General features: G+C 37.7%; 1 protein-coding gene across 3 annotated transcripts in view; it reads left to right on the top strand.

The window, feature by feature from the left end:
- LOC140211655 (dual specificity protein phosphatase CDC14A-like) overlaps window positions 1-12,793 on the top strand; it is a 105,367-nt gene extending 92,574 nt beyond the window's left edge. For 2 of the 3 annotated variants that reach the window (XM_072281652.1, XM_072281653.1), the window contains exons 13-15: window positions 3,503-3,550; window positions 5,698-5,820; window positions 11,277-12,793. In XM_072281652.1, the coding sequence (XP_072137753.1) occupies window positions 3,503-3,550; window positions 5,698-5,820; window positions 11,277-11,316 (211 nt within the window). In that variant the 3' untranslated portion in view covers window positions 11,317-12,793. Of the gene's footprint in view, window positions 1-3,502; window positions 3,551-5,697; window positions 5,821-11,276 lie in introns of those variants that run through there. The other variant, XR_011889539.1, reaches the window with a different exon arrangement.
- The last annotated feature ends 477 nt before the right edge of the window (window positions 12,794-13,270 follow it).

Raw genomic sequence — 13,270 nt, 5'->3', positions numbered from 1 at the left:
TAGTATGTGTTTTTCTTGAGGCTCCTTTTTTTTGTTTACCCCCACTCCCACATCTTATTTCTTTCTCATCAAATTACACTTTCTCTGTTACTTCAGAATGTGCTGCCATGGTTTTGATTTGTGCTAGTCTGTCAAGAATGGAAAAGAGAAAAAAGAAAACTTTTTTATAAATAATCAAAGTAGACAGAATACTGAACATGTCTGAGCTTTCAATATAAATGTGGTTTCAGTATTTTGCAAAAGGAACTCTACACTTTATGTAATGCCCTTTGCAGTGAAGTAGTAATAACTTTATTTTTAGAGTAGTTTTCATATAGATGGAATTCAAAATGCTTTACAATGGGATAAAATTACAAACAGGAAAATAAAAGACAAAAAGATGTTAGTTAAACACAAGATTAAATAAATAGATTTTGAGCTGGTGTTTAAGTGTTAACTGAGTCTGCATCCCCTTATTGTTTTAGGTATTGAATACCACAGTTTAGGAGCGTAGCTCAAAAAGCTGACAATGCTATTTATCTTTTGAGGGAGATTGTTTAAATTTAAGAGACCGGATAGCTTGACCAGGATTATAAAACGAAAATGATTCTGTGGTCCCAGACCACTAAGAGCTTTAAAAACAAGAAAGAACTTTAAAATCTATTCCAAAAGATACAGGAAGCCAAAGCAGAGTGGCTAGGATGGGAGTGATATATTCTCTCATTGTGGTTTTGGTTAAAAGTCTAGCAGCAGCATTCTTAATGAGTTGAAGTTTATCAATACATTGCTTTGGAACGCCAGACTATTTGATATAATGGTGTGAATTAATTTTTCAGCATCATTACATGACAGAAACGAACGTGTAGAAAGGGCGCTCTGGTCACTTTGTTCTCTGATCTAAAGTAGATGGGGGAAGGGGTAATGAAGTGACTTAGGAAGTAAGCCATGGTGTTGGAGTGAGAGATCGGCAGCAGAAAGAGCTTTACTCAAACTATTATTCAGAAGCTCTACTGTAAGTTGAGAAAAGTTATAGACTCTTCTGTTTTAGAAAACTACAGAGAAACATAACATTTAAGTATAGTACACAAAATGCATATTCCCATTGAGAATGTTTACATTATATTTCAAAATAGTGTAAACAAGTTACTTTGAAGTGCAATAATTTATTCTGATCGGGCATAAAGAGAAGATTTTGTACCATATAATCAAAATTTAAATTCTTAGACTTCACAAAACTTACCCACATCTTACAAATTCATCAGTCATCTTCCCAGCCCCCTCCAGAGGCCTACCTGTTTCAGTTCTGATCTACTTCATTTTCTTCTTACACATCTATAGATTTCATTTAAAATGTTCCTCATCTTTTTTCAGGTTCATGGAATTTCTAACTTTTCTTGCAATCTTTGCTCAATGCATACTTCCCACTACAGTTTCCACTACAATTCTCATTTCAACATTAACATTCCACTCACTGAACAGAATCATAGATCAGTTTGTACTGTTACAGTTTAAAAGACCCTTTCCAGAACATCTGGAAAATTGAATTACAGTATATAGTTTAGAGCACTAGAATAATATAAGGCAATGGCAGCCCAAGTTTAATTGGGAAATTAGACTGCACACCGACTGCTCATTTCAAGAAACTACATTTGACAAATTGGTATTATAAGCAGAACGGACTTGACTGACTGGTTAGTTTGTCCTTAAGTTCTTCCAGTCCACAGGTATGTTATTTAGGAGGTGGCATGGTAACCCAGTGGGTGGCATAACACTAATGCAGCACCAGCGACGAGGTTCATGTTCACTACTATCTGAAAGGAGTTTGTTTATTTCCCCCCATACGTGTGCACTTCCTTCCACATTCCAAAGATATGCGGGTTAGTGGGTTAATTGGTCACATAGGTGTAATTGGATGGTGCAGGCTTGTTGGGCTGGAAGGGCCTGTTACTATACTGCATCTCTAAGTAAAAAGAAGTATAAAATATAGAAACAGTTCCTACATAAATTTATGGTCCCAGATCAGTATATATTAATCGGCTTCAATGGCTTCTGTTGTTCTTTTGTTGTGTTAAGAACAACCTGAATGCAGCATACTGTTCAGAGTTTCACTCTCAAGCCAGTAGGTTGTACTGGTTACTCTTCAATCCTGAGGCAGATTTCTGGTGGTGTTGGGTTATCAAACCAAACGTTTCATTGAAGCATAAAATCAGCCAAGATTAGTTGTTAATTTTTTCTTGCTCTCCATAAACAGTGCATTCTCTTATTTGGTTAAGTTTTGTGTTGCACTTCATAATCCAAAAAAACAGTCTGTTTTCTAGTACTTAATTTTACTGTTCTTTAAACTTTTATTGCTGCAGACGATTCCCTGGTTTTATCTAGTGTTGGACAGCTCTGCAACTAAATTTTGTAAACTTTAAGAGTACAGTGGATTCCGGTTAATTGGGACGTGTCAGGACCAGTACATTTTGGCCTAATTAAGCAGCTGCCTCAATTAGCCAAAGTTTCATAAAAAGTTAAAGATACAGAAAAGAAAAACTAGCATTTAACTGAGTAACAAATTTTTAAATAAAATACAGAACAAATTAAACACCACTAATACTACTACAGTACAATAAAACTGTGTTTCTAGTAGTTATCAGAGGAATTTATCACATGTACACTTGTGTTCTTTTGACTGTAAATGACCAAAATCAGCACCAACACCTAGAGTAATTTTTTTTTTTAGCTAGTGTTAAATCTTTTCATAGTATCTTGGCAAAGATCTGAAAATTTTTAAAGTCAAAATATAAAAAAACAAAATGATCAAAAATCATTGCTTTTAGAATCAGTGTCCATTGGCCCAAATGGATAACATAACACAGCGTACACAACTGTTCACTCTAAGTATGGTGTAGTGTCTAATGCCCACAAAAGTGCACACAACTGACATTAGTTAAAAACTGTTCAGCAAGTCTCCTATCCCAATTAAGCGGCATAGTGTCCCACATAAACGAAGGGAATCCGACTATTTCCTCGATTTGGATTTTGTTTTTTGAGTTGTTCCAAATTAGCAGCTGCCCCGATTAACTAATGGCCCAATTAACTGGAATCCACTGTGGTTATTTCTTATTCATACTGATCTATATGTATATTCTTTGATAATGTATACTACGTGTAGTGCCTTCAAAAGTTGGTAATTGATATCCATTTTTGGATCACTTAACTGCTAAACTTCAATTTCAGAAATCAATTTTGTAATGAAGGGCAGCAGATATTCCACTTTTTTGAGATTGTTGCACTTTTGATGTGATATAATGAATGACTGTTAAAATGTACAAACGGTGAATTGTTTCATTCTAATCTAATCCTCAGTTTCACCTTATTAGACTGTCACTCTATCATCTCCAATATACATACTCACTTTTGACTGCTTGCCTTATACCATTAGCAGTGATATTCCTTCAAGATGAGAGCTATCATGCTAACAAAATGTATTAGAATCAATCACTTGCCTAATGAATTAATGTTGAATTATTTACTTTAGATTGGAGGAGAACAAAATGCACACGAGATCATCATCGCAGGCATTCAGGTAAATCTCTTTTCTTTTTGGAGTAGCTTTTAATTGTGGTAGTTAAGTTTTTAAATGAGTTGTGTAAATTCTGATTTGTATTTAGTCAAATTACTTTTGCATAGTATGTAATTTGATAATTGTGCCCTGAGCCAGTAAAAGTTATTTCAAGATTAGCGATTTGAAAATTTATGTTATTACAGCCTTATAGCTAGCGTTCAGTTAAAGTTCAGTTTTCTTTAAATTAAAGATGAACTAAATATCCTGCAGAGTGAAAATTAGAATGTAATAAATTACAACAGGCTGAATTGCAGTACTGTGCAAACATTTTAGGAATACGTATATAGCTGGGGTGTCTAAGACTTTTGCACAGTACTGTGTTTGTCAACATGCAGTGGAGAGCAAGTTTGTAAATCTGGTGGGAGCAGAGGATGTTGAGAATGGCGAGGGTAGAGCACCAGTTTGGGGATGCGGGGTGGTGGGATGGGTGCAGACATTCCCAGCCCTGAGACACCAGGCAAGGTCACTTGAATCTAAGCAATTGGTTTATTGATCATTACAGAACATTTCCCTGGTGCAGGCCACTCCTATCCCTCTCCTTATCCCTTCCCCCTTCCCTCTCTCAGTTGACAATAGCGACCAATATCAGACTCAGTTTATCATCAAATCACTTGATTTTTTTGCAACAGTACAGTGCACTACATAAAATTATTACAGTACTAAGTGTTAGATAGCCTAGCTATATTATAATTATTATAAGTTAGTAAAATAATGGCCTTGGTCATGCACCAAGAACCACCATATAACAGTGTTATACAAATCAGCACATTCCTCAACATCAAATCCAGACTGAAGTTCAGGCAAATGGAGTGGTGGAGCCAGATACAGTGAGATGCTTTTGACATAGCTGATGTGGTTCCATCCATTTGAATGGGGTTAATGATGTGGATAGACACATTTTTTCCCTTTATCTTTAATTAGCATTGATATTTTCAATTAAATGAGCTTTAAAATAAATCAATTTCATTTTTTAAAAAAACATTAAAAGGTCTTTGGCAGCGATGACTGTCAGTGATCTAGAGCCCAGGCTCCACTGTTTGAGGTCTGGTCACCTCTCAAAGAGCACTCTGCTTTATTGGATGGCCATAACACAGGAACATTAACCTCAACTGCAGCCACAAATGGTTGGTACAGCCTAGGTGAGGTGTCCAACATGTCAGCCATAATCCAGACTAATGGTCAGCTGCCACAGTTAAATTTTCAAATAACATGAGCAGTATGTTGAAATTGAAAAGACCAAAATTGATATAACAAATGACACAGCACTGCACTGTAAGTGGTGGGCCATGGATAATTGAACAAATTTTGATGTAACAGAAAGTGCACGATGTTATACTCCTTGAAGCAAATGCTCGTCCATTCAGTCCTACTGTATGGATTTAAACACTAAGCAGTTTTACCTTTTGGTGTGGCAGTAATGATTCAGTTGATTGTAATCTCAGCTGAAAGCTGTGTGTAATATTTAAAAAAAATCTTCTGTCACTGTTTGATAGCAGGCATAGTGGTTGTGAAAATTATAACTACCATTCTTCCTTCTACCCCTCCTCCCTTTCTACAAACAAAGGCTGGAGCAGAAGGGAGAACTGGAGTGCATTGTTACTAATGATTCTAAAATTGGTATTCAAAGATGTCCAAATGAAATGAAATATTTAAAGGGCATCTGACTTAATGAATGTTAACTCAAATTAAGATTAAAAAAAATTACATCAGCTTGCTCATTATTATATTGATTTGTCAAGTTGCAATGGCATAAGGTTCAGGACAAAACAAAATTATAAACATCTTTCACTCTTAGACACTAAAGATGAAGTTGCATGTGAATACAAATCATTTCTTTTCAAAATTAAAATGCACAGGTGCTGGAAATCTGACATTAAAACTGAACATGCTGAAACTCTGCAGGTTGGGAAGCATATGTAGAAAGAGCAATCAAGTTGGTTAAATTTCAAAGGCAATGAGGGGACGATGGATAGGACAAAAAGATTATCTGATAAGAGGCTACATTTGCCAGTAGTGATAAGCTTAAACTAGGTAATCTGTTTTTATATGGTGAGTTTTATAAAGTGCATTTTAAAAAGAAATATCATTTTAATTGCAAATATCTGTAGGATAATACTGCAGTCTAGCAAACAGAGTTGTAAGCCGGCTTCTAAACCATGTGCCATTGCTGGCGTCAGCCTTGCAAGCAAACGCACAACCAGATCCATGGCGACAAACAGTAATTTAAGGAGGTAAGGCAAAATTAATGTCTTTAATACAATAAAGAAAATATTTAGCACTGTTTTTAATCAGAAATTAAGCAAAAGCATGATTGAGGAAGCATGAGTTTGAGAAGGTGCTTATTGATGTCAGCTATGAAGTCAGATGGACAATTAATAAGTACTCTATCTGACTGTGTACTGGATTGAGCAGGTTCTGGATGAGGTAAATAATGTGTTTTAAATTAGTCAGTCAAGGAGTTGCGTCACAGATATGCTTTTCAGTCCACCGTATTTATTCCCATCTTTTGCCCATCAACATCAATCCAATTTGCCTGCATTGGGGTCCATGTCCTTCTATGACTTGCCTTTCTATACATTTCAAATATAGTGATTGTGTCTTACTCCACCATCTCCTCTGCAGCAAGTTCCATATATCAATCACTCTTGTTTGAACAACCTTTCTCCTCAAATTCCCTATAAAACTCTCCTCCCATCTTAAACCTGTACTGTATTTTGATTTAAATCTGCTTACCACTGGGGAGGGGAGTGGGGGCAAGAATCTGGTGAAAACCAAAAACAAATAGCAAAAGCTATTCAGTTCAGGTGGTCAGGCTGCTTCTAGGGGAATAACAACAAAAGTTAAGGTTGCAGGCCACGTACCCACGTACCCCTTGTCAAGACTGCGAAGGAAACAAAAGATTAAGCTTTAGGAAGGGGTAGGGAATTGATTGTGTACCTGGTCTGTATCTCCAGCAGGACACCTCCTTTGCTCCATGGAAACAAGCTCCACATAACAGTACTTCTGCAACATGCCAGTGAATCTCCTCCACACTCTTTCCAATACAACCACCCGCTTCCTATAGTATAAAGATCAGAACTACACACAATACTCAAATCTGGTCTAACCAGTGTTTTGTAAAGTTCCAACATAACCTCCCATCCATAATTTGAGGTTGATGGGACCTTTCAGTGCTACATAGCCATTTTTCAGCCCATTTTTCCAGCTGGTCCAAGTCCCTCTGCAGGCTCTGAAAACCTTCCTCACTGTCTACTACACCTCCAATCTTTGTATCATCAGCAAACTTGCTGATCCAATTTACCACATTATCATCCAGATCATTGATATAGATGACAAATAACAATGGACCCAGCACTGATCCCTGTGGCACACCACTAGTCACAGGCCTCCACTCAGAGAAGCAATTCTCTATCACCACTCTCTGGCTTCTTCCATCGAGCCAATGTCTAATCCAATTTACCACCTCTCCAGGTATACCTAGTGACTGAATTTTCCTAACTAACCTCCCATGCGGGACCTTGTCAAAGGCCTTACTGAAGTCCATGTAGACAATATCCACTGCCTTCCCTTCATCCACTTTCCTGGTAACCTCCTCGAAAAACTCCAACAGATTGGTCAAACATGACCTACCACGCACAAAGCCATGTTGACTCGCTCTAATAAGCCCGTCTATCCAAATGCTTGTAGATTCTGTCTCTTAGTACTCCCTCCAATAACTTACCTACTACTGACGTTAAACTCACCGGCCTATAATTTCCTGGATTACTTTTCGGTCCTTTTTTAAACAACGGAACAACATGAGCCACTCTCCAATCCTCCGGCACTTCACCCGTAGACAGCGACATTTTAAATATTTCTGCCAGGGCCCCCGCAATTTCAACACTAGTCTCCTTCAAGGTCCGAGGGAACATTCTGTCAGGTCCTGGGGATTTATCCACTTTAATTTTCCTCAAGATAGCAAGCACCTCCTCCTTTTCAATCTGTACAGTTTCCATGGTCTCACTACTTGATTCCCTCAATTCCATAGATTTCATGCCAGCTTCCTTAGTAAATACAGACGCAAAAAACCTATTTAAGATCTCCCCCATTTCCTTTGGTTCCGCACAAAGCCGACCACTCTGATCTTCAAGAGGACCAATTTTATCCCTTACAATCCTTTTGCTCTTAATATACTTGTAAAAGCTCTTTGGATTATCCTTCACTTTGACTGCCAAGGCAACCTCATGTCTTCTTTTAGCCCTCCTGATTTCTTTCTTAAGTATTTTCTTGCACTTCTTATACTCCTCAAGCACCTGATTTACCCCGTTTCCTATACATTTCATACAACTCCCTCTTCTTATCAGAGTTGCAATATCCCTTGAGAACCAAGGTTCCTTATTCCTATTCAATTTGTCTTTAATCCTGACAGGAACATACAAACTCTGCACTCTCAAAATTTCCCCTTTGAAGGCTTCTCACCTACCAATCACATCTTTGCCAGAGAACAACCTGTCCCAATCCACGCTTTTTAGATCCTTTCTCATCTCTTCAAATTTGGCCGCCTTCCAGTTCAGAACCTCAACCCTAGGACCAGATCTATCCTTGTCCATGATCAAATTGAAACTAATGGTGTTATGATCACTGGAACCAAAGTGCTCCCCTACACAGACTTCTGTCACTTGCCCTAATTCGTTACCTAACAGGAGATCCAATATTGCATCCCCTCTAGTTGGTCCCTCTATATATTGATTTAGAACACTTTCCTGAACACATTTTACAAACTCTAAACCATCTAGACCCCTAACAGTATGGGAGTCCCAATCAATGTATGGAAAATTAAAATCCCCTACCACCACAACTTTGTTTCCTGCAGTTGCCTGCTATCTCTCTGCAGATTTGCTCTTCCAAGTCTCGTTGACTATTGGGTGGTCTGTAGTACAATCCCACTAATGTGGCCATACCTTTCCTGTTTGTCAGCTCCACCCATAAGGACTCAGTAGACAAGCCCTCTAATCTGTCCTGCCTGAGCACTGCTGTAATATTTTCCCTAACAAGCAATGCTACTCCCCCACCTTTCATTCCTCTGCCTCGATCACAGCTGAAACATCAGAACCCTGGAATATTAAGCTGCCAGTCCTGCCTCTCCTGTAGCCAAGTTTCACTAATTGCTACAACATCATAATTCCACGTGTCAATCCACGCCCTCAACTCATCCGCCTTCCCCGCAATACTCCTAGCATTGAAATATATACACCTCAGAAGATTTTTACCACCACTCACAACCTTTCTATCAGCGGATTTGCTTAAACTTTCAACATCATTTATTTTCACCCAAGCCACATTGTCAGCTCTGGCACTCTGGTTCCCATCCCCCTGCAAATCTAGTTTAAAGCCTCCCCAATAGCACTAACAAACCTCCCTGAAAGGGTATTGGTCCTCCTGTGGTTCAAGTGTAACCCGTCTCTCTTGTACAGGTCCCACCTGCCCCAGAAGAGGTCCCAATGATCCTGAAATCTGAAACCCTGCCCCCTACACCAGTTCCTCAGCCACTTGTTCCTCCTCCAGAGCATCCTATTCCTACCCTCACTGGCACCTAGCACAGGTAGCAATCCTGAGATTACCACAATCCCAACAATCTGTATTTAAAAACACAGGCAACTTGTTCCCCTTCCTTGCATAATGCCTTGAATTTGTGTACTATCTGAATATAGTTTGGATTTTTTTCCCTCTAGAATATGTCTGTTAATCTCCACCACTGAAGGCGTCCATAATTTGACAGGAACATATTTAAACTTTAATCCCTGAAAAAAGTTGCCTCCTCAAAATATTTAAAAATTGGTTTTCAAATAAACTTCATTTTTCAACTATAGTTGAAATGCAGATAGAGAAGCTTGTTTGAACAAATGTAATGAGCCGGAAAGTAGTGTGAAACTAAGATTAAATAGCCTAGCAGATATAAACAATATTCATTCACATTACAGTAGAACAATCATAATTCAGCATACAAATGTTTGGAAGTGAAAATGGCACCTGGCTTACTTATTAGTCTGGAATTTGAGTGCAATGACCCAGAGTACAAGTGGGGTATGCAGTCAGAGCCATGGTTTGGATAGTCTGTAAGCTTCTCACACATTTTAACTAAAATAGATGATTACAAGTAGCTTCTTCTAGCTGGAGAACCTAGATCCAGGATCAGTGTCGGGATAGCTGTTGGCCATTTAGGACTTAGATAAATCAGATTTTCTCTCAAGCCATTAGACGTGTCCGCATGTCAAAAACAATTTCCTGGCCTTTAATATAATCAGCCCTCACCTTTCATTTAAATTCATTTTTATATTAAGTACTTAAGTTGTGTTTTCAGCTTGTCTTACACCAAATAATTGATCAATTCACAAAGACTCATGTTGTATTTTAACAAGGAGTTTAAATATTCATATTTCAAATTATTTCTGCCATTTTTGAGTTCATAACTTGTTCCGATACATCAGACGAGATGTTGATTTGTTCCCCTTGCCATTGAGGCCCTCCATTGGCCAGGGTCGACCACAGATATTGCATCCTAGTTGTCCATGATATGCAAGCCAGGGCAGTATGATGGGGGAGCAAGCTGTTGCCCACACAGGAGGCTACCCGCTCTTCCCGCAGTTGATGAATCCAAAGGAACATGAGGCGGATATATTTTGGCACTAGCAGTGTCTGGCAACTCCTGTGACGATGTTGAACTCAACATCAGACTGCAGGTCTGGATTTATCCTTGGGGTTTACTCCCGAAGCCTTCCCATCAGTGGGTATAGCAGCAGAGGTTTGAGGCCAGTTTTCCTTCTCTTAGATAAGCTTCCAGTCACAGCTGGCAAGCCCCATCTGCATGAAATAACTGGTTTTAAGGCATTAGTAACCTATATTTGCCCCTTTTGTTAGTAGAAACGGGAAACTATTCCAGCGGGCTTAATAGCTAAACCCCCAAGCGAAGGCCATGAGCTGGACTTGATCATCAGAGGCTAGTTGAGATGCACACCACTGGGAGCATTTAATTTGCGATGGGAGTTTATCCCCACTACCAGCCCTAACTATGACAACACTAAGGAACCTCTTGCCACTGCACCACTTGTTTCAACACATCCATTACATACCTGGATTATGTATAGACTATCTAACTACAATACAATGGTATAATCAGATCAGCGACTGGTCCTCCCCAAAAAAGTGTCCCACAATCTTTTATAGTTTGCAAGAGCACTAGGTTTACCAAGTGATTTAATTTTTTGAATTTTTGAGACTTTTAAAAAAACAAATTTTAAAAACTTCAATCTGATATAGTTAAAGAAACAATTCATCCAAAATTAAAGCTAAAGGATAAAATTGGGTCATTTAAGAGCAAAGGCAGTTTGTAAATCTTTAAGATACAGATGATACTGTTACGTTAATCTCAATGACATTTGTTAAGTACAGCTGTTAAAAGTATATGGAGTTAGTCACACAATCATGATCTCCGTGAATAGTAGATGTTTCCTGAGCTATGTGGCCTGCTTTTGCACCCATCAACTACTACTTTCCTTGTGCATTTCACATTTTAGCCTGAACGATTTCAACCAGTACATGTTAGTATATTGGAAGATTGAGCTGTGTGATGAAAAGTCACTTTGTTGAACTTGTTCTGTTATATTAAAAGTTTAATTATCCACTAACTTTTCTTTAAATTTGTTTTAAGTCACTCCAGTATTAGTACTAAAGTACCATTGCTTCGTTAACGTTCATTCTAAAGTAACACCTTCGGAAATTTGAAGAGGAGCCTGGAAAATACAATTTCCCTGTATTGTGTATGGAACTTAGAATTTGTTGGAGAGCAGCATAACTTCATTCAGAAGGATTCTTGAACTTGGACAAAATAACAGACTTGAATATCTTCTTGAGAAATAATTAATTATGGCAATGGTCAGTAGAGAAAGACATCTGCAAGCTACTGCAAAAGGGAAGGAATAAAAAAAAGCATTTTTGACTGCAAACAAGGCCTTTAGTACAATATTTGTACTTGAGTTCCTGGTTAAAGTCAGGCTTCTGCAGCACCCAGGTAGCAAGCTGCAAACCGAAATCCTCATGCCAATTTTCATTTTAGTTGTTTTCTAGATCATGGTAAAGTAAGGATCTAGCTATTGAAGGAAGTTTGAATTAAATCAAAAAATTACAACTACAAAAGTTGCTAATTTGATCCTTTATTGTTTCCCCTTCCAAAAATAAATACATTTCAAAAATACCAGATTAATTTCAGACCAAGGTGTGCACCAGAGCCAGTGAAGTCCAGATGGAACAGTTTTCCTTGCTTTGTGTTAACTTTATTTTTTTTTTACAAAATGTTCATTAAAACTCACTGATCTAGCTACAAACACCTTGATCCCTCTTCCATGTAGATCACCAGCCGTGGCAAGAAAAATAATGCTAAACTTTGGGTTTTAAAAGTTAAAAGATTTAAAATTGTTCAATTTGCTAGCTGTCAAACTACTAATTATGCATTACAAGACAAAATGGTAAAAATGATCACTATCTTAAAATATTAAATGTTAAGGGAATTAAATTACAAAATCTGGAAAGTCAAGTGGCCTTGTAATCAGTTACAACTAGACATGTTCTACCTTGTGGGGTAGAGTTGAGTTGGAGGAATGGGAATGCTGTCAGGGGAGAGATGTAATAAAAATTTGACCCAAATTGGGGTACAAGAATAATATTTTTATACGCATGGATAAGCTGTATTTTGAGTCTGGTTTTAATTTTTTGTGACCTTAGAATGGATCTTGCTCAGCTAAAAAATAATTATGTTCTGTGAATTAAAATGTGCAGTTTATTTGCTACAGTACCGTAACAGCATTGGTCAAGTATTATTTGTAGCATTACAAAAAGCTTGTATTCTACAGCTAAAGAAATACAGTACTAGACATCAATTTGTAGCAGTCAGATGTGGTGTTTTTCTTCCATGTCAAATAACTTCAGAGCCTGGCAAACTCATGGTATTTTGTCTGCTTGTGATGGTCTTACAACCTTGATCCAGCATTTTATTTTTATTTTACAGCTTTTGGGTGGAGGGTATTTTTAAACTGGAAATATCTTTTCTCTGGTTTGTGTAACTGAGCTGTTGCAATGCAAAACTGGAATTAAGAGACTATATACCACTTTTGTACAGAATAATATGTATGCAGTATATAAATAAACCTTACAGGTAATAGTTGTTATTCATTTAAAGAATGTGAGTGAAATCTTATTCCAGAAAAAAAAACTAGGAGCTGTGGTTACTGAATGAAGAGAATACACTCAAGGTTATGAGTGAACAATTCACCAGAAGTATTAAAATCTCTGTTATTACACACCCCTTGTAGATTAACTTTGGTGCATCTTGAAGTACTGAACTTTGCATTAGCTGCACTGTTTTAACACGGCATTCAATCAATCCACTCCAAAAAGCCCTGTAATTTAAGCAGAAATAAAATTTGCTTTGAACCTGCCTCTACTCTGCAAAGGCAATTAGTTCTGGACCATTACATTTTCTCCAGTTTACCATTTGAAGTTTCTCCTGAATTATTCTTCTACACACAAGTCAAGGTCTTTACATCCCAACACAATACAGAATTGTCTAAAATGAAAATCTCTTTTTGCCCTGAAGGATTGATGTTCCCAGTTCAATCACTGGCTCAACTATTTACTGCACATGTCAAA

This window comes from Mobula birostris, chromosome 17, assembly GCF_030028105.1.
Source record: "Mobula birostris isolate sMobBir1 chromosome 17, sMobBir1.hap1, whole genome shotgun sequence".
Taxonomy (NCBI): domain Eukaryota; kingdom Metazoa; phylum Chordata; class Chondrichthyes; order Myliobatiformes; family Myliobatidae; genus Mobula; species Mobula birostris.
Note: the sequence above shows the minus strand (reverse complement) of the source record. Positions and strands in the feature narration are given on the sequence as shown.